At 50.7% G+C, this 20,376-nt stretch overlaps 1 protein-coding gene across 23 annotated transcripts in view; it reads right to left on the bottom strand.

Moving 5' to 3' along the window:
* The window catches only part of LOC131832177 (protocadherin gamma-C5), a 183,059-nt gene that overhangs the window by 836 nt on the left and 161,847 nt on the right, over positions 1 to 20,376 (bottom strand). For 21 of the 23 annotated variants that reach the window (XM_059174857.1, XM_059174849.1, XM_059174848.1 and 18 more), the window contains exons 2-3: positions 13,660 to 13,718; positions 5,166 to 5,254 (exon numbers count right to left, since the gene is read on the bottom strand). In XM_059174857.1, coding sequence (XP_059030840.1) covers positions 5,166 to 5,254; positions 13,660 to 13,718 — 148 coding nt within the window. Of the gene's footprint in view, positions 1 to 5,165; positions 5,255 to 13,659; positions 13,719 to 16,667; positions 19,291 to 20,376 lie in introns of those variants that run through there. The other 2 variants (XM_059174843.1, XM_059174868.1) reach the window with 2 other exon arrangements.

Below are 20,376 nucleotides of genomic sequence, written 5' to 3'. Positions count from 1 at the left end.
GGTCCCTGCTTAGTGGGGAACCTGCTTCTCCCTCTCCTCCCCTACTCGTGCTCTCACTACCTCTGCTGCTGTCTTTCTCTCTAAGAACTGAATAAAATCTTGGGGCACCTGGGTGGCTCAGTGGGCTAAGCCTCTGCCTTCGGCTCAGGTCATGATCTGAGGGTCTTGGGATTGAGCCCGCATGAGGCTCTCTGCTCAGTGGGGAGCCTGCTTCCTCCTCTCTCTCTGCCTGCCTCTCTGCCTACTTGTGATCTCTCTCCGTCAAATAAACAAATCTTAAAATAAATAAATAAAATCTTAAAAAAGAAGGCATTTTCAGGTTTTGGTTAAGGCTGACCAAGATTATGATGTACACAAAGCACCTAGAAGAGTGCCTATTATGTGGTAAGGACTTAAAACATACTAGCTGTTACTCTTCTCAGGGCTGAGTTAAAAGCTCTCAAATCCTTGCCCTAAGCCTTCTCTGGTGGCCACACTGGATCATGAGCTCCTGGGGGACTGCAGCCAGGCCCTGTTGGTCCTTCTCTCCTTGGGCCAGCGCCCACAGCGCCAGTATTGAGCAGTTCTGTTGTTTGTGTGGGGAGGGGACAGTTCCCAGGCATTCAGTTTGGAATAGTACCAGCAGCTGACACCTATTCCTCACCAGGCACTCTGCTAGAGAGCACGCAGGCTCAAAGGCCTTCACTTCCACAAAGCAACCCATCGAGATATGTGGGATTTACCCTACTTCACAGGTGAGGAAAGCAAGGTCCAGAGAAGCTAACTCAAAGCCACAGCAGCCAGCATGGGTTAAAGCCAGGGTGTATCTAAGCACCCACTCTCGGGCAGAGTCCCCACTACCCCCAGCAGTGTGGGCAGGTCCCGCCCTCATCCCTCTGCTGGGAGCTGAGCTGGAGAGAAGTCAGGACTGAGCAGGGTTCTAGGAGGCTAAGGTGACCAGGAAGCAGACAGTGGAGGGAGGGACCGTGCAGACAGAGGTTCAGAGTATGAGCTGGGTGACACTGGAGAACACCTCAAGCCCAGCTTCCCACCCGGCACAAGAAGAAATGAGGTCTAGGGAATTACAGATGGGGGCCCCAGCTCTGCATCACCCTAGGTGCTTGTTGGAAACGAGACTCAGAATCTGCACCTTAACAAGATTTCCAAGTGATTTTGATGCACACTGAAGGTAGAGAAGCACAAAATCACTTACCTCACTGGGTTTTTGTGAGGCTTCAATAGGACAATGCTTTGTGCAGTACCCAGGCCAGGCCTCAGTGCTCCGTGTGAAGTGCGGCCACAGCCCCCTCACCGCCAAACGCCTTGTGAGCGACTTCTCCTCTACACACCCCCTGACCAGGCCAGCAGGGAAAACCAGGAGCTGCCACACCTCAGACTGAGTTCACCAGGGCTTCTGCGGGACTCCTCTGGCAGCGGGAGGGTTAAAGCCCCGGGAAGTCCCAGCCCAGCTGGCAGCTGAGCTCCCCCCGCTTTACTCCACCCTCAACCCTGGGAGTGCGTAGAGAAGGTGACTAAAGCCAGAGAGGCTGACTAATCCTGGGACACTAACCAGGGATTGGGAAACAGACCGGAACTATTTTCTAGACCAGCACTAGAAGGGGAGGGGAGAGCAGAAGTGAACAGAGACCGGAAAGAGGAGCCCCAGCCTTTCTCCAGCCTTTCTGCCTCGCCGCTCCCACTCCGGGCCCTCGGGCCTTCGGTTTCTACAACCTCCACTTCAAGTCCCAAATCTCAGGATGTGAGGGCTTTGAGGGTGTGTGTAAAAGAAAGGTCGGTGGGAGGGAGCAGCTGTCCACCTCCTTCTTTCCTCAGGCTGGTCCCCTCCCCCAGCCCTTTCATTCCACAGACTTTCCGCAGTTTCCCTAGGTAACTCCAGGAGGGAGCCAAGCTCACCCTTCCCTCCCCTCCAGCATCCCCCAACCGGCCTGGGAAGGGAGGGAAGGGGGAGGAGGCGGGAGGAGGCGCAGAGTCGGCTTCAAAAAGCTAGGACTCCTGAAGCTAGGATTCCGGAGTGATTTAGGGTCTAAAGGGAAGACTTCAGAGGCGCCAGAGAGGGAGAGTGAGGGATGGACACACACACACACACACACACACACACACACACACACACACACATTCACACACACAGGCACACACAAGAAAGGGAAATAAATGGGGAGAAACACGAAGAAGGGAGGCCGGAACAGAGGGGCACAGAGGGCTTGACTGGGTAACCGAAGGCCAGGCCCAACCACATCCTGCATTCCTGCATGCACCCTAGATCTCTGAGGAGCACCCAAGGGGGTGGAAATGACAAAGCCAGGTGTTGTCACCTCTTAACAGAAGCAAAGGCCTGACGTTGGCCCAAGGTCCCATGGGGGGTGGGGTGGGCACTGAGGTTGGGCTGGAAGGAGAAGGGAGAGGATGTGCAAACCCAGAGCCCAAGACAAAAAGGCTGACACAGGAGCTCCTTTTGGTCACCTGTGCCACTAAAAAAACTAGGTGACCCTGGCAGAGGCCCTGCATGATTCAAGCCTCTGTTTCCCCATCTATAAATTTGAGGGGGAGAAAGTAGACTGTGGACAGATTCTACAGAAGGTGTTGACCTTCTGTAGGTCAACGCCTTCTGTAGAATCAATTCTTCAAAGCCCCTCCTTCTACTTCTCTGACACACACAGTGAGCAGGGACCAAGATCTTTTCTATTCCCAAGAGAAACATTCTTTAAAAGGCAGCAACAAAGGGGGGTCTGGCTGGCTCAGTCACTGGAGCAAGTGATTCCCGATCTCGGGGTTGGGTGTTTGAGCCCTGTGTTGGGTGTAGAAATTACTTAAGGGTAAAGTCTTCAAACGAAACAAAACAGCTCAGGCCTGAAGGTGGGAGCAGCATGGGCCTCCTCTCCAGATCCTGGCACCCAACCTCCCTCCCGCCTTTGCCCTTCCCACCCCAACCCAGGGCTGAGACAACTCCAGACAAGGAGGCCTCATCAAGCTAGACTAGGGCCAGCTGAACCACAAACCAGAGCCTCCTTGAAAACACACTTCCCCCAAAATGTTTATTTAAAAAGCCTCCCAAGTGTACTTACTTTCCTTCTTACTTACTCGCCCTCAGCAGTGCCTGGCTGGGCTGGACTCCAGAAGCCTCTCGGCTTCAGGGCAGGGAAGCGGGTGTGAAAGTGAGAGTAGGGCCTGACCCTGCCACTTCAACCCTCTGGATCATTCCCACAGTGGGATCAGGTCAGCCACTGTGTGGGCCCAGGAGGGCGGAGCCCTGGCAGGGGAGCCAGCCTGCAGTGACCCAGGAAAGTTGTGGGCCATAAATACTGATTCCATTTCTGTTTTTTAAATCTGGATTCAGGCCAAAAAGCCTGCTTCCTGGCCTTAATGTTAAAAACCACAACAGTTAAATATACCTGTTTACTTTCCTCAAGAACCTGACTTGGCATCTCCCAGACCCATCTGCCTGCCTCAATACTCAGTATTGAGCCTCTCCAGGAGTACAGCACCCCAGGCCTGGGCCAACTCTGTCCCAGAAGACTGGCCTCCCCTGTCACCTCCCTCCGACCCCTGCAACCCTGCACCTACCATGGGCCTGACTTCACTCAGCCTCACAGACATCTGAGAGAGGCTTGTCAGTTTTAACCAAAAAAATGCAGTGTGCTTGATTAAATTTCAACTTCAGATTTAAAAAAAAAATGGCCATTTTTTATATAGTACGTCCCAATACTAATGTTGGGGGGCCTACTTATGCTAAAATACTATTTGTTGTTTACATGAACTTAAAATTAACTGGGCATCCTGTATTTTATCTGGCACCTCTAGTCTGGGGGTAAAGCAGGACAGTAAGAGGAGTTCAGCCTCTGCTCCAACTCAGCTAGAAGGGAAAATGTAGGCTGCATCTAAAGGCAGATGTGGTCACTAAAGAAGAAAAAGCATGAACCTGGGAGTCGGACTGTGTTAGAATCACCCATCTGCAGCTCTAAATAGGGACCCTGGGATTTCTCAGTTCTCTCATTTGTCAGATATAAGTAAGCAATCACAGATCAGCCTTGCAGAGCTGGTAAGAAGATTAACTGATGTGAGGCCCATCAAGCTTGCCAAGCATGCACCCGGGACAGTACGTAGGTGTGCTTTCAGTGAATGCTGTCCTGATTCTACCTGGTTCTCTACCAGCCCTCCACGCATGCTACAGGACACGCCTTCCACTCCACTATGTAAGCCCAGTGCCCTCATCCTCTGAGGGCATCATCCCCTAGCCTCCCAGGAAGCCTAGGATTTGCGGTTCCTGCAATGAGTCCTTATTAATAGGCGTTATTCTAAATCTGCCTTCTACGGGTCAATAAGGGCAAGAATTAATCAACTTCAGCCACTGTGTATTGTGCCCTTGCTCCGTCATTCCTGTGCTGAGGCCTGACATTTGGCCCTCACCAAACTGTCAAAGTGCTTGATTTATAGTCAGTGAAACTGAGGCCCCCAGGGGCTGAGTACCTTCCTTGAGGACTCACAACTAAACGTGAGTGCCAGGATTTGAATCCAGGGTGGCCTGCCTCCAAAGCCTGTGCCCCTAAGTACTAATATCATTCTGTTGTTCTGTTTCCCCAGCTCAGGACCCCATTTTGACTCTCCAGGGACAAAATCCCTCCGCAGAATCTCTATTGCATGGGGAGTTCTCTGTTAGCCTTCTAGGAAAACCCAGCTACAGGTGGGGTCAACAAAAAAGAGAAGGGCTCTCACAGGTCCATGTGCATTCTCTCACACCCACTTGTACGATCGGAAGGCTTGTATGTGCCAGGCCCGTGGTTTTGTGCTCTCATTTCATCCTCATGACAACCCGTGGAGGCCACAGCCTCCATTTTCTGGGCTGAAGAAGGGTTAGGGAGATGAAGCCAACAGATCAAATTCCCCAAGAGCATAAGTGGCAGAATGAGGCTCTGACCTATGCTGTCCCCTGCTGAAGCTGGACTCTTAATACTTCTGCCTACACCCCCTCAAGAAACCTTTCCTTTTCAGCTCCCCTCGAGGCATCTCGGAAGCCTTAGCTCTTTCTCTTTCTGGCTTTTTGTCAGGAATGAGGAGTCCCTTCAGAACAGCCAAACAATCCACAGGCGCCATGCAGATGGACGGCCAGTCTTGAGGCCTGGCCGCTCGAGGACCGCCCCGAACCCCACACGCAGAGCTGAGCAACTCACCACTGGCAGAGGCCAGGATCATGGCCTGCAGCATCTCCGTATCAAACTGGTTGTTGGGCCATGTGCCAGTCTCATCCCCATTCTGGGAGCTGCGGAAGAGAGAGTGGGGTGGTGAGGACAGCCTCCCAGACCAGCACAGGCCATGCCCCTCCTGTCCTTTCCCAGGGAATCCAGATCTAGCACCCTGTGTCTCTGTCCCAGTCCCACACCAAAAGAGGGCCCATAGGATCAAAACATGCAATGTTTGCAAGTCCTTTGGGGCAAAAATCCCTCTGCTGAGCACACTTGCTGGTCTTGCACCATCTATACATAGCAATCCTTTCCTGAGTCATTTCCCTAATTCCTCAAGCTCCCTTCACAGCAAATCCAGTGCAAGCAGTGTTTTCTAGACCACCAGTTCCCAATCTCTGCTTTGGTAACATAAATAAAATTTGTCAGAGGGGATGCCTGAAGCCCACCCAGACAGCCCAGAACCTCCTTGGGGCAGCCCCAATGGCCCTGTTCCTGCTGCCGTGGCTGTGTACAGGGGGCAACGCCTGCCTGCCTCCCACTGAAGCACCCAGTTACCACCTTGAGATACTCCGAGCACTGAGGAAAACATGAGATGCTTGACAATCGTTAACAATGCTAACCTATAAAGGACCCAAAGGAATGCCAACACAACTTGGATTTTTCCCACAGTGACTATCTCCCTGCTTTGTTGGAATCTGGAAGTATGACATTATTTCTGTTTTTGAGCGGGGGGTCGGGGTACACCCTGACACAGACACAGTCTATCAGGTGATCCTTGGCACCCTCTGGCACACCAGAGTTCCTCAACAAACTGCCTGGATGAAATGGGGGAAAAGAAGTCCATGGAGAGAGTTAGGTTACTATGAGGGAGGGATGGGGCACTAGGGGACCAGCTGCAGGGAGAGAGGAAGAGAGAGGGAGGGAGTGAGTGCAAGCCAGAGCCAATCCCAGTCAGTGCATTCCATCACAGTGCGTGAGCACAGCCAAGAAATGCTTTACAATTTTTCCAAGTTCTGTCCCAGCTTATGATTTCCCCTGATCCGGGATTCCCCATCCCCAGGAAGGTGGACTTAGTCTTGGGCTTAGATCAGAGCAAAGGTGCAGTGTGTGACCTCTACACCATCACATCCAACAGAGAGTTAGGGTTGGAGGGGAAAGTGGAAGGCTCATTTCTCTTTCTTCAGAGTGAGAAGAGATGGAATTCTGTGTCCATTTATTCCACCAACATTTACTGAGCAATGACCATGCACCAGATCCTGCGCTAGATACTGGGGTTATAGTTGGGAACATGTCCAAACTAGTTTATCTCTATGATGCTCACAGTCCATACTGAGAGGCTGACATTAAGTTAAGTACACAATTATTCAATCATGACTGTGACAAGGGCCGTGGGGGCAAAGAGCAGGGTGGAGAGGGAAGTCTTCATTTAGTAGGAGGCTAGGGAGCTCAACCAGTCCAGGTTTCCTTGAGGAAAAGGGAAATTAGAAGACAGGAAATTTAAATTAGAAATTTCCAGGTGATTTGCAGGACAATTCTAGTTAAACAAAAGTATGAGGAATGACAGAAAATCACCACCTTCTAACCAGTCATCAGTGAATACTAAAATATTAAAAGTGGAAGTTTGCTGCCCAGTCTCAAATATCCCTCAGAGTACTTATTAATCAATTCTTTAAAAGTAGCTTTGTAATGGAGAGATAGGGAGACCACTTACTTAAGTGAACAAAGTGAGTATCACCAACACCTGGACAGACAGACACGAAAGCATCTCCCAGGTAATGCAGTGGGAGGCTGCACAGTGTCGTACAGGCAGTATTCCTAACAAAACTGTTAACCTAATTTCACTGTAAGAAAATGCAAGGCCAGGGGCGCCTGGGTGGCTCAGTGAGTTAAGCCGCTGCCTTCAGCTCAGGTCATGATCTCAGGGTCCTGGGATCGAGCCCCACATCAGGCTCTCTTGCTCAGCGGGGAGCCTGCTTCCCCCTCTCTCTCTGCCTGCCTCTCTGCCTACTTGTGATCTCTATCAAATAAATAAATAAAATCTTTTTAAAAAAAGAAAATGCAAGGCCAGATTGTGGGACATTTTAAAAGACAACTGGCTTGGACTCAAAAAAAGGTCTGTCATGAAAAACAAACAAAGTACGGAGGCTGTTCTACATTAAAGGGGGTGAGAGAGATATGGCAAGCAAATGAGATTCATGCTCTGACTGAATCCTAGATTTAAAAAACAAAAACAAAAACAAAAAAACCAGGGGTGTGGCTGGCTCAGTCGGTAGAGCACACAAGCTTAGAGCATGAATTCAAGCCCCACTTTGGGTGCAGAGCTTACTTTAAGAAACAAACAAACAAAAACACCAAACAGGTTAAAAGACATTTCAAGAATGTTTATGAGAATCTGCCAGTGGACTATATATTATTACTGCATTAATGTTAAATTTCTCAAACGTGATCATTCTTTTATGGTTTATAGGTGAATGATACTATTGTTAGGGGTTCTGTACTGAAGTTTTTCAAATGTTATGATGTCTGCCACTCTCAAATGGTTAAAAAAAAAAGTTTAGTGTGTGTGTGTGGAGAGAGAGGGAGATAAATGTGCAAAATATTAACCATTGATTAATCTAGGTCAAAACAGTATTCCCATGTCCATCACACTATTTTTGACAAGTCAACTTTTTGACAAGCTTGAAACATTTTAAAGTAAAAAACTGAGAAGTAAAGTGAAGTATCTAAGAGGTGTAGTGCTCGGGGAGAGCGCTTTCCAGGTAGAGAGAGTAACATGTCCCAAGCCTCTGAGGCTTGAAGAAGCTTGGCCACTTCGATGGGCTAAGGGAAGCCAGTGTGGCTGCCCCAAGGGGAGAGGGTGTGAGGGGCTGAGGATGTAGAAAAATGGACACTAAAGATTTTTGGTCTCATTCTAAGAGCTCTGGCAAGTCACTTGGGTGTTTAAAGTGGGGTGGGGGGTGTCACGGTGAGATTTAAGTATTTAAAGATCCCTCTTGCTCCTGGGAAAGGACCAAGGGTTAAGGACAGGAGCCCAGTGGTGGGGCCTCGGCCAGCTCTGTCTCTGTGGAAATTCAGGGGTCTTAACTTGAAGCCCTGCTGAGCTGTCACTGGGCCTATTAGAGGGCACAAGGCTGAGGCAGATGGGCTCATGCGTAGGTGAGGAGACTGACTGGGATAGAGTGGGGAGAACAAAGGTCAAGGAGGGGAAGCAGAAGGGCTCCAGGGTGAACAACAGGGTGAGACACCAGGTTAGGAAGATACCATGTGGGCTATGGATAATGCTGTTGAGGGAATAAAGGTGAGGGAGGGGCTGGGTCTGGAACCATGATGCGCTGGGCTATGGGGAGGATTCTTGAACAATGGTTGAATACTGGAGGCTAAGAAGATGAGCCGGCTGCCAACTCTGTGAAGCTGGGCACGAGGTAAGTACAGGGGGAGAGATTTCTTTTTGAACAATTTGCTGAGAACTTCCTATTCTCTGGGTTCTGGGCTAACTAAATTACATAGAATTTAGTTATATATATATATATATATATGCATATATATATATAATGTGGTTATATATATTTAGTTTATATACAGTTTATATTTTATATTTAGTTGTTTTATAGTAGCTATCGCTCAGTTAGCTTGCCTATTTGAGCCTCAGAACCACCTGCAGGTAAGTATTACTATGATTCTCTCTTTTCTAGCAGATAAATCCAGGGCTCAGAGGGGTCGAGAGTTGAGAGACTCCTGAAGCCACACAGCTGCTAACTAGCAGAGCTGCAACCTGGAAAAGGCCTGGTAGGACTCTAGCCCATGCTCCTTTACACAACACCATACTGGGCTTCCCCATGGAGGCCCTGGAGCCCTGGAAGTGGGGATAGGGGGCTCTTCCAGGAATTAGGAGATGGTGAAAAATAAAAATGGAGGAGATGGACTATCTCTAACTGACCACTTTCCAAGCATCCACGATGTGTCAGCACCCGTGGCAGGCCAGAAAACGTAAGAGCTGAGGGACGGAGTTCTTGCCCCAAGGAGACTGGATTGCGGTGTGCTAGATATGTGTGTGGGGAGTGGGTTAACAGCCCACACAGGCTGGGCTGTGAAAAAATGCTCCCTGCAGGAGGAGGCAAAAGGGGAGAAATCTGGGCATGTCACCTCTGATAATAGCCTGGATTTAACTGTGTTAAAATATAAACACATATGTATTTTTTGACATAGTAAAAGCCTGTCGGCCTATTAAAATAGACATTCTGGGGCACCTGGGTGGCTCAGTGGGTTGAGCCTCTGCCTCTGGCTCAGGTCATGATCCCAGGGTCCTGGGACTGAGCCCCACAACAGGCTCTCTGCTCAGCAGGAAGCCTGCTTCCCCCTGTCTGCCTACTTGTGATCTCTGTCAGATAAATAAATAAAATCTTGAAAAAAAAATACACTATGTCCAGATGAGGAGCTATTAGGCAACAATTAACTTCTGAAAATTTTGTTCCTGCCATGGGGAAATTCTCATGGCATATTGCAAAGAGAACACGAAGAGGTGATAATGCTGATGGAACTCAATTACTAGAGGAAAAAATGGTGAGAAATATCCCACCTCACTGGGAGTAAGAGTTCATACTATTTTGTGAAGAAGTCTGTGAACAATTTAGGTGAATCAGACTTAAAAAAAAAAAAAAAAAAGAAAGAAAGAAAAGAAAAGACACCTGTGCTGGTTGTTTGAGTGCACATAACAAAAATGGTTTAGAAATACACATATGAGAATGTTAAAGAGCTTAAGAGATTTGAGACACTGAACCAAATACAAAATGTGGGCCCTTAATTTGGGTAAGTGCACAAATGAGTTAACAGACATATAATTGGGGAAATGTCAATATAGACTGGATATCTGATACCAGTTTATTAGTATTACTTAGTATTAACATATTAGTTTATTCATATTATTTTGAGTAATTATGTGTTAAAAAAAAAAAAAAGAACTATCTGTTAAAGACAGTGAAGACTCAGATGAAACGACAGGAAGGCTGAGATCTGTCTCAAAGTAATTCACGGGGGTAACAGGGTAGAGACCCAAGTGAAACAAAGCAGGGCATTAGCTGGCACAGGGGATTAGAGAGGTTCATGATACCATACTCCTTGTCTACGGATTGGAAAATTTCCATATTCAAAAAATGTCAGTAGCGGGGTGGGGGGGGCGGATCTCTGGGTTGTGAAATTTGAGTGCTTTCTCTTTTAAAATTTTCCTCTATTTCTCATGCTTCTATAATGAGCCTGTATTTTTTTTTTATAAGCAGTCAAAAATAAGATGCTACTTGCCTGCTGAGTGACGGCTTAAATTGAGGGGGAGCAGGGCGAGTGTCTCACCAAGGAGAGGGAAGGGAAGGGTAGGGAGAAGCCATCAAGGGAGAACAGAGTGGAGTGCAGGAGAAGCTAAATGGAGACTCTCCTTCTGTACAGAGACTGGGAAGAGCTACAGGGTGGGGCCTGGGTTACAGCCTGAGAAGGGGCAAGTGGTTTGCTGGGTTCAGCACCCGAGGTAACAGCCGCTGAGGTAAGAAGCTAGAAGAGTGACCTGAGAAGGGATAAGGCTGAAAGGAGGGGCACCTGGCAAGAAGGGATTTCACAACTTGGCTTTTTCCCTTTGGTCTGGGCAATGTGACCCAGTGCTGACTTGAATTAGGTTTCCTGGAGAACCCAACAGCAGCCCTGCTCTGAAAGTGGTGTGCCAGTAATCAAGATGGCAGGGAGGTCATGGAGCAGAGAAGCAGCGGAGGGCCGGAACCACGGTTAGACTGAATCAGGAAAACCTCCCCTCTTCATCCGCTCACTCCAACTTACTCACCAGAATGGCAGCAAAGAAAGAATTCATCAGTCTGCTGGCCCTGAGAGGCCTTACCACAAGGCCTTTGCTCTTCCCTCCTTCTTTCAGATGCTTAATTCCTACTTAGCTTTCAGATCCCCGAAACACCTCATCTCCTCTCAGATGACCTCCAGTTCCCCCACCAGATCAAATCCCTATTTTATGCTCTCACCACCAGGTACTGCTCTTCATAGCACTTGAGATAATGGCAATCTTACATTTATTTTTTATTTTTGGTTAATATCTGTCTCACTCAACATAAGGTAAACTCCTCGAGGTCAGGGAGCAGGTCTATTGTATTACCTCCCACACTCAGACTCCGACCTGGCCTCCAGGAGATGCTTACTAACTATGGAATGAATGAAGGAGAAAAGTTTCATTTCGGACCTCAATCAGGAATATCCACCTCAAGTTAACTAAAAGAAGGGAGCTTTCTCTTACATCTCCCCAAGAGGTTCTATGTGTATTTCAGGCTACCAAGTCTCATTCGATGAAAAGGGACATGAGGCAGGGGTAAGGCGCTCAACCCGGAGGGCCTATCACAAGCAGCCGGCAATTCTGCTTTAGGATCAGTACACAGCCACAAGCTGACCAGTGTGCCTCACCACTTTAACTCGTTTCCTCCTGGAGGCTTGCTCTATACTCACATGACCCTCTTCTTCACAGAACTTGCTATGATTCGTAATTAGACATTTGTTTAGTGTGATCTGTCGTCAGTTTTCTGTCTCACCTGTTGGCTTGGAAGTCTATCAGTTCAAAGATGATGTCTGCTTGTTCATTCTTGCAGGACAGTGTTTAGAACAGGAACTGCCTCATAGTAGAGGCCTAATAAATAAGTGATGAATGAATGAACACCTGAGTGAGCACATGAATGACCTAACAGGTCAGTGACAGAAAGGCTGGCAAGGCCACTGGGGCAAAACAAGACAGATGGGGTCAAGGGAGGGGCAAGGGCAGTCCAAGTCATCTGGCTTGGTGCCTCCTAGGGGCCTTCTAGGAAGTGTCCCGGGCTCCCGATACACATGAAGGACTGTGGGAGGTGGAGGCTCCACCGTATACCAAGGTCCGCTGGGTCCTGGGGCAGGGCGGGCTCACCATCTGCAGCATGCGGGTATATGTGGGCCATAAGGACCTGACCAGCAAGGAGGCAGGGAAGGGTGCCTAAGTTCTGCCCACCTCCCCACCCCCCACCCCGGTCTCCTGGGTTCCTTGGACTCCTCAGGCTCCTGACTTCTAACAGGGAGACCCGGCCCCAAGCCCATCCCACTCCTCTCAGACCAACTTTAGGTCTATAGCATCTTGCTATAGCTTCCTTCCCCACCACCCGCAGGGGGTTCCTGTCTCAGCAGGAATTCATACTGGATTGAAATGAGCAGCTGGGGCAGCCGGGATGGGAGGGTGTGTGGTGGTAAACACTGATCAAAGACTCTGTGTGTGAGGAGTAGGAGGAGGGAGGGGGGCACGTGTGTGCTGGCTTGCCCACAAGCACAAAGAAATAAGAGACAGGATAAAAGGAAGACAAAGAGAGATAAAGAAAGAGTAACGGACTGAGGCTCAGGGATGCAGAGAGAGACAGACTATACACTTAGAGAGACATTCAGAGAGGGGCAGAGACAAGGAAAGAGAGACAGGCTGAGAACAGAGAGGAAAGCAGAAATAGCAAGAGATTAAGAAACCAAGAGACTGGAGACAGAGGAACACAAGGACACAGAACAGGGAGGAGAAACAGAAAAGAGGTCAAGGAAATAGGGAAGCAGCAACAGAGATTAGACTAACGGAGAGTCCGATTTATTTATGAACTGCACCATTTCCTGAGCACCCAGCATGGCGGGGCGGGGTGGTGGTGGTGGCAGGGCACACAGGCCCAGTTGCATGCAGGCACACACAAATGGTAGGGACTAAGATGCAGCTCTAAAGACAGAAACTAAACTAAACTAAACTAAACAAAGACAGAAACTGAAGCAGAGGCAGAAAGAGAGGGAGAGGCAGAGACTACAAACTGAGACTGAGGGCAGGGCAAAGAGGGAAGAAAGAGCGGCAGAGACGACAGGCCTATAGGTAGAGAGGCAGGACCAGGTGTGGGCTCTAGGGCAGCCTGGAGCCAGGACCAGAGAAACCTGCCCCTTGAGCTTCCTGCCCCCTCAGTCCTCCCTCCAGCCACGCAGTTTCCACCTTCCTCCACCCTCCTCCACAGCTGCCTGGCCTCCCTCACCTCTGGCCCTGCTCTTTCTTGCTGGCTCTGAGGAGGCTCTGACTGCTGACAGCACCTCCCCTCCTCCTCCTGTCCCTCGAGTCTGCGTGAACCCCAGCCCAAGCTGGAGCAGGGAGACAGAGGAATTAGATGGGCACGGAACACTTCCTTTCCCCCCAGAGACCACCTGAAGACCAGGAGACAGGAAAACGTTCACATGGGGAGAAGGCAGGGGCTGAGTGTGTGGATTGAGCTTTCAAAAGAGACAGAGTAGAAGCCTCTTCCTTCTGGGGTCTGTGTACCAGCCCCCAATACACTAAAACCTCCCTGAAATCCGAAACTGAGGGAAGAAGCCATTTGTAGCCAATGCTGAGCCCTCCCCCACCTCCTCCTACGTCATCACTGAGAAAATGCCGCAGAGAAGAGGGTGGGCCGGAGAGGCAGTCACCTACCCGCTGGTGCCGGGTCTCTGGGCCTGAGAGAATCGCCAGTCCGTGTTGGGCGGGGCTTGCTGTGGAGAAAACAGAGGGAAAGGGGCTGAGTACTCACAAGCAGTCAGAATGTCACCAGAGCTGGGGCTGGGCAGGGAGGAAAGACGGGCAAGGGCACAGAGAAGAAAAGAGGATAAGAGGAGGGAGGGGTCGACTCATCTTCAAAGACGAAGCATATCCCAGGTCTCAGAGGTCTGAGGTACCAGAGGCAAAGAGATAAAATAATATTGATCTGACCATATCGAGGAGCAAACCCAGAAAGAGCCCATTCCTCCAAGCCCACTGACTCAGAACCGCTGAGCTGAGGTTCATGGGCAGAAAGTATCTTCTGTGGAACTCAAGGAAGGGGCCCAAAGAATCACTCCCCCGCAGGAGATTTTCATGAGAATTCCATCAGCCGTAGAAAGAATTTATTCAGCACCTCAGCTGGGAACAAAGCATCCTTGCAGCAAAATGGCTGCTGCTCCTGGTAACCCTTTTTGTGCCAGGTTGTGCTGTAACATATTCAGAGGGATGCCTCCTCCAGGCCCTTGGCTCTCGACGATCCCTTCCCACAGCTAAACACATTATTAATTTAGGAGTCATGCCAGACTGATTCTTTGCAGGGCATCCAAGCCCCAGGACACCTCTCACCCCCAGAACTCTGCCAGACAATGGCCGTAACTGAGGAGGAGAGAACAAGGCTGCTCTGTCTGGGATACAGAAAACTGCTGGGATGGAGCCCAGCAGAGATCAAGCTCCCACAGCCTCCAAGCAGAGCCAGCTCAGTCTCCACGGCTCCTAAGGGGCTGATCTGTAGTCATGTCCCACCTGGAGGAAGGGGTGGGGCTTTGGCCAGATGCTTCACTCCTGAGTCCAGAGAGTACAGTACCCCGTCACACATAAACGCGTGCGTGCGCGCACACAGATACACACACACGGGACACTCTGAGAGCCGTCTCCTTACCGGTTCTGAGGTGTGCTGGTAATTAACTCTCACGTTCACTCCCAGAAGCAGAGGAGACATGTGAGCATCTCTGATTACACTGGGGAGAAGACAGACCCAAGGCTGCCAAATGACTCACCCTAAGGCTCACAGGTGGCAGGGGTCTGAGCAGAACCCAGAAATTTACCAGCACCAGTCCTGGGCCACTGTGGGAAAAGGCACTGGGATGCCTACTCCTCAGCCTTAGACACAAGAGAATCTACACAGAGATACAAGAATGACGACAGACTGGAAGAGAGTTGCTGGGCAAAACTCACAACCTACATAAGGATGGCGGGTCCAAAGCATGTTCAGTGAGGGCTGCTGAGATAAGGAGCCCCAGAAAACTTTTCTCCAACATATAAAGCCATAAAAGAAAAGAATCGCATCTGTGCCCCATCCCAGCCGATGCAGACTACCCTCCTGTCCTCCAGCTTTACAACTGCTAATGACTCAAAGTACAAATTCTGGAGTTAGACCTGAGCTAGAGTTTTCCCAACCCCTTCCCCTGCAAACTTGAGCAAGTCATATGACCGCTGTGAAATTCAGTCATAGGTGAGGAAGCTAGTATCTGTCCAGCAAGAATGTTGGGAAGAACGGGTATGACGTGGTACAGTAAGGCTCTCTCAATCAGCTATCACATTGGGGTGTTGTTTCAAACTAGAACTCTGATTCGTTAGGGGCAGGGAGGAACATAACTGTAGTTTAAATAAAAGCTCCCGAGATTGTGCCAACTTGTGCCTTTTACTACTATAGATGCCAAACATATGAGGGCTCCCTAGGATCTGGCAGAGGCTGGGCTTTCTATCAGGCCAAGAAGGAAGGACGTGACAGAAGATACTTTGCTCACTCCCGAAGCCCTGACCCTAAACTGCAGGAACACATCAAGATTACGACGGAGCCAAAAGCCTGTCTCTGAGTGTCCAGGGTCCAGGTGCTCCATGTTCCCACTTCCTGCATTAGGGCAGGCAGTGACTGTCACTGAAGTCCCAGGCTGCCTATCTATCCAACCCTTGGGCCACAGGGTAGCTCAGCCAGCCCCTGAGGCTTCTGGGCTGGAGGCAATACTGACCTCTGCTTGGAGCCCCAGCAGGATAGAGCAGCCCACCCTGGCCCTAGAGTTCCCAGACTTATATCCTCTTGTACAGAGGTGACCTGGTCTAGCCCCAGGTGGAGGCAGGAAAAGGCTCCTGAGTCCTTGCAGGCCCTGGGAAACCATGCCACGGGATCCTCAACAGTGTATGATCAGTCAGCAGTGAGTACCTCTGAGGCCAGCTGCCGGGTGGTTTGGAAGCTATGAGGGGTCTGGGGACAGCCAGTGCATGTGAACCTGACAGCAAGCACTGGCAGTTAAAGGCGGTGTGCATGTAAGATCAAGTGCAGGTAGATATGTGTGCATGTGTATGTGTGCATGCAAATGAGGTGAGGCAAGCCCACTGGTCTATGTGGCCAGTGGCTGTGTTCTGCAGGGATGATATGTGTGAAGCCTGGGTGTACCCCTACCCTGTCTACAGATGTGTTTGTTTGATGGGGGGATAGGGAGAGTTGAGATTAATAGTGAAGTCACCCACCAAGGGAGTGGAAAGTGGAAACCTAAAGACTGGCAGAGCAAGCTGGCTCAGGATTTAAGGAGGCTGGGTGCTGGTGTAGATTCATAACTGATTCTACCCAGGAGCAGGCCCCCACCCAACCCCAGCCATAAAAGATGACTGGACCCCAGCCTTTCCTGTATGTGGGCGGCAGGGATTGGTTCTACTTCCCCTCACCTACAACCACCACCACCTCCTGGTACTCCGAGTCCTATCCCCACCTTAGTGTTCCACACAATCAGTCCAAATGGCCCCCAAAGTCAGGCAGAGTACACTGAGCTCCATGCCCTCCTCCACCCCCACACCCCACCCTCTCCCCAAGAGGAGTAAATGCAGAAAGTCCCTTTTGTGGCCGGGCTACTTCTCCACTGCAGCCCATGGGGGTCAGTCGCCCTGAGCAGTAGGGAGCCCCTCACCTGGCTCCGCTCCCGCAGTGTATTAGAGCGGGACCGGTAGGCATCAGGCTCCAGCACCAGAGCTGAGGGCTGGTGGACACTGAGCGGCCTTAGAAAAGTGAAGTCACTGCCATCCGAGGCTGGTGAGAAGCACGTCCTGTAGCAGTGGCTCTGCGAGTCCGAAGGCCGCAGCGTCACCTCCATGTACTTGAGTGTGCCGTCTGAGCTCACCTGCAGGTTGGGACTAGACTGCTTATAGAAGTCCCGAGAGGGGGAGTCCTGGCGCCTGCAGCACTGGCTCCCACCCCCATCTGCATCTCTGTGCCCCCAAAGGCACTTAACTGACAGGAAGGTGAAGGTGACTAAGGATAAGAGACTGATGGCTGCAAGAGCCACAATGAGGTAAAGGGTAAGGTCTGCATGCTCAGGAGGGTTTGAGAGGAAATCACTGGACTTGGGCATCTCCTCAGGATCCTCATCCTCCAGAACCAGCAGCACCGTAGCTGTAGAGGAGAGTGAAGGGTCACCGTTGTCCCTCACTAGGACCACAACCTGCTGGGTGTCAGAGTCATCCTCCCGTAAGGCCCGGGCTGTGCGCACCTCGCCAGTATGTGAAGACACCAGGAACAGTCCCGGAGCCGTGGACTGTGGCAACAGCGAATAGGAAAGCCACGCGTTGTGGCCTGCATCAGCATCCACAGCTGTCACTTTGGTGACCAAGGAGCCAGGAGGAGCAGAACGAGGGAGGCGTTGGGGGACTGAGAGTTCCCACCCGGGCCTTGGGTGCAGCACAGTCGGCGCATTATCATTCTGGTCCAGGACAAATACATGCAGAGATGTGTTAGAATGCAATGGGGGAGAGCCAGAGTCTCGAACCCCCACCATGATCTGCAGCATTTGCAGCAATTCATAATCAAAGGTGCGCTGGGCAAAGACTCGCCCGTCCTCAGGGTTGACATATACGAAGGAGGAAGCTGGGGCTCCCTGAATCTGATTCCCTACGATGGAGTAGGTGAGGTGAGCATTATCCCCAGTATCTGGATCCAAAGCAGCCACAATGCAGAGAAGGGAACCTGGAGGCCGATTTTCTGGGATGTAAGCGGTATAGAGCTGCTGAGTAAAGTAGGGGGCGTTGTCGTTAACATCTGAAATGTTGAGCCTGATGGTGAGATGGGCGTGCAGGGGAGGTGAGCCTGCATCACTGGCCAAAAGCTCAATGGTATAGTGGGATATGGTCTCCCGGTCCAAAGGCTGGCTGGTCAGCAGTGAGTAGTGGTTCTCAGAAGGCTTAATCTGAAATGGCAGGTCTGGGGAGATATCAAGGCTCACTTCACCATTTCTACCTGAGTCTCGGTCCCGCACATTGAACAAGCCCACTACTGTGCCCACTGGTGTGCTCTCCAGGATAGGGTTGACCAAAGAGGCCAGGAGTACCTCTGGGGCATTGTCATTGGCATCTCCCACATCCACTTGAATCATACAGTGGCCTTCCATGGCTGGCTGTCCCTGGTCACGGGCTCTCGCATGAATTTCATAGAAACTCGACTCCTCAAAGTCTATGGGACCCAACACATGGATTGCTCCACTGCTAGGGTCTAGGCCAAAAAGATTACGCACTACATCAGATGTATGGTCCCCGAAAGAATAGTCTAGTTGGCCATTGGTGCCCTCGTCTGGGTCAGTGGCATTGAGGCGAAGCAGCAGTGTACCCACAGGTGCATTCTCAGGGAGCCCCACGCGAAGAACTGAGGACTGGAAGGTGGGGGCATTATCATTGACGTCCAGCACAGTGACAGAGATAAGGGTGGTCCCTGAGCGGGCTGGGACACCCCCGTCCACAGCAGTGAGCACGAGCTGATGTCTCGCCTGGGCTTCACGGTCCAGCTGCTGCTCCAGCACCAGCTCTGGGAATAGCTTCCCATCTTTTAGGGTCTTCACCTTCAGAGAGAAGTGGCTGCTGGGGCTTAGAGTGTAGAAGCTCACAGTATTGGTGCCCACATCCGGATCCTGGGCACTATCCAGTGGGAATCGTGCCCCAAGTGCAGCTGATTCTGAGATGCGTATCTCCCGCTCTGAAGTGGCAAAGCTAGGAGAGTTGTCATTGAGATCCAGGATCTCTACCTCTACGCGCATTAATTCCAAGGGATGTTCAGTCACCACCTGCACGGGCAGCAGGCAGCTCGTACTGGCTCCACACAGGCTCTCTCGGTCAATCTTCTTATTCACTGCCAGAGCACCACTCATCAAGCTCAGGGAAAAATAGTGGCCATTCTCCTCAGACCCCAACCGTAGTCGGCGGCTCATCAGATCTGTCACCTTTAAGCCAAGATCCTGAGCAACATTCCCCACCAGCGTCCCCGGCTCTGACTCCTCCACCACTGAGTACCGAAGCTGCCCAGATGCCCAGCCCCAGCAGCACAAGGACAACATGCAGAGCACCTGCCATTTCCCAGCGAGCTGTGAGTGTGTCTCGGGCCCCATGACCCAGAAGGCCCTTCCTGGACACTGACTCTGTGCTGTCCTGTCTCCAAGGTAGACCCAGGTCTTGCAATGTAGCAGCTGAAATCTCTTCTGTCTCCTTCCAGCCTCTTAAAAACTGCTCCGAGGTCTGTCTGCCTGCAGCAGTTCTTCTTAGTCACCAAATGGCGGGGGTGGGTGGAGGGGGGATGGGAACTGAATCTGAGTGGAGCTGGGGAACAGGGGGAGGAGAGGTGGGCAGGAAGAGCAGATCCCCCACCTCTGCTCTGAGTCTGATTGGCCAAAAAGTCTGTCTGCTCTCAACCAATTATGAAGTCTCCTCAGTCCTGGAAACCTTAGGAACAGGCAAATCTGTGTCAATGAAGCCTCCTACCTACCCACTCATTTCAGGCTGCAGGTTGATTCAGCCCCCTTGGCAGCAAAGTTTGACAGCTCAGATGGTGCTCAACGGGGAAGACAAAGTGGTACAAAACTTCTCAGGGTTCTATCCCAGCAACTTCCCTCAGGACTTTAGAAGCTCCCACTACTTTTCTTCAACCAACAAAATTGTGTCCTTTCAGGGGAGGCAAAGCCCCTGTGAACCCCTCCTCCCCCATCCTGCCAAAGGCTGCTAAGGTGAGAGAAAAGTTCTGTTAGGATCCTGTAAAGCCTTGCTCTGAGTAGCCATCAATGCTTTGAGGAATCTCAATGTCAGCTGATGGTTCTAGGGCTCTGCTTTTCTGAGATCCCTGACTTGAGCTGTGGAATGAGCACAACAGCTTGTGGTAGGGGGAACGTTCCTGCGACTGATCCACGTCCCCCAGGAGAGTGACTAGAAACTAGAAACTAGGCATGGTTTCTAGGATTTATGGCTTCACCAATTCAGAACTCTACTTAAAGACTCCCAGAGTGGCTGTCTCTGAGTTCCTCAGCTGTAAACCAGTTTTCTGACATTAAGTGATTTCACTAACACTGCTCTTCCCGCCAAATAAATGATGCTCCCCTGCCCCCATTCTCCTGCATCCAGCTCAAACCTCAATGGGCCCCTGACCAGGATTCCTGAAGATTTGGACTGAAAGATCTCTGCGTCCACTTTGATGCCTCCCTGACCCTTCAGTTCTCAAGCAGAGAATTCTCTCTATGGTGGGTTAGGGAGTACCCCATACCATGGGGCAAATATATATTAGCCCCCTCAATTCACTGGGAAATGGTAGCCTAGAGTTAAGGTAGTCCAGAATCTGGCCTCCCCAATCAAGAAGAGAAAGCAAGGGTA

Source organism: Mustela lutreola, chromosome 5, assembly GCF_030435805.1.
Source record: "Mustela lutreola isolate mMusLut2 chromosome 5, mMusLut2.pri, whole genome shotgun sequence".
Taxonomy (NCBI): domain Eukaryota; kingdom Metazoa; phylum Chordata; class Mammalia; order Carnivora; family Mustelidae; genus Mustela; species Mustela lutreola.
Note: the sequence above shows the minus strand (reverse complement) of the source record. Positions and strands in the feature narration are given on the sequence as shown.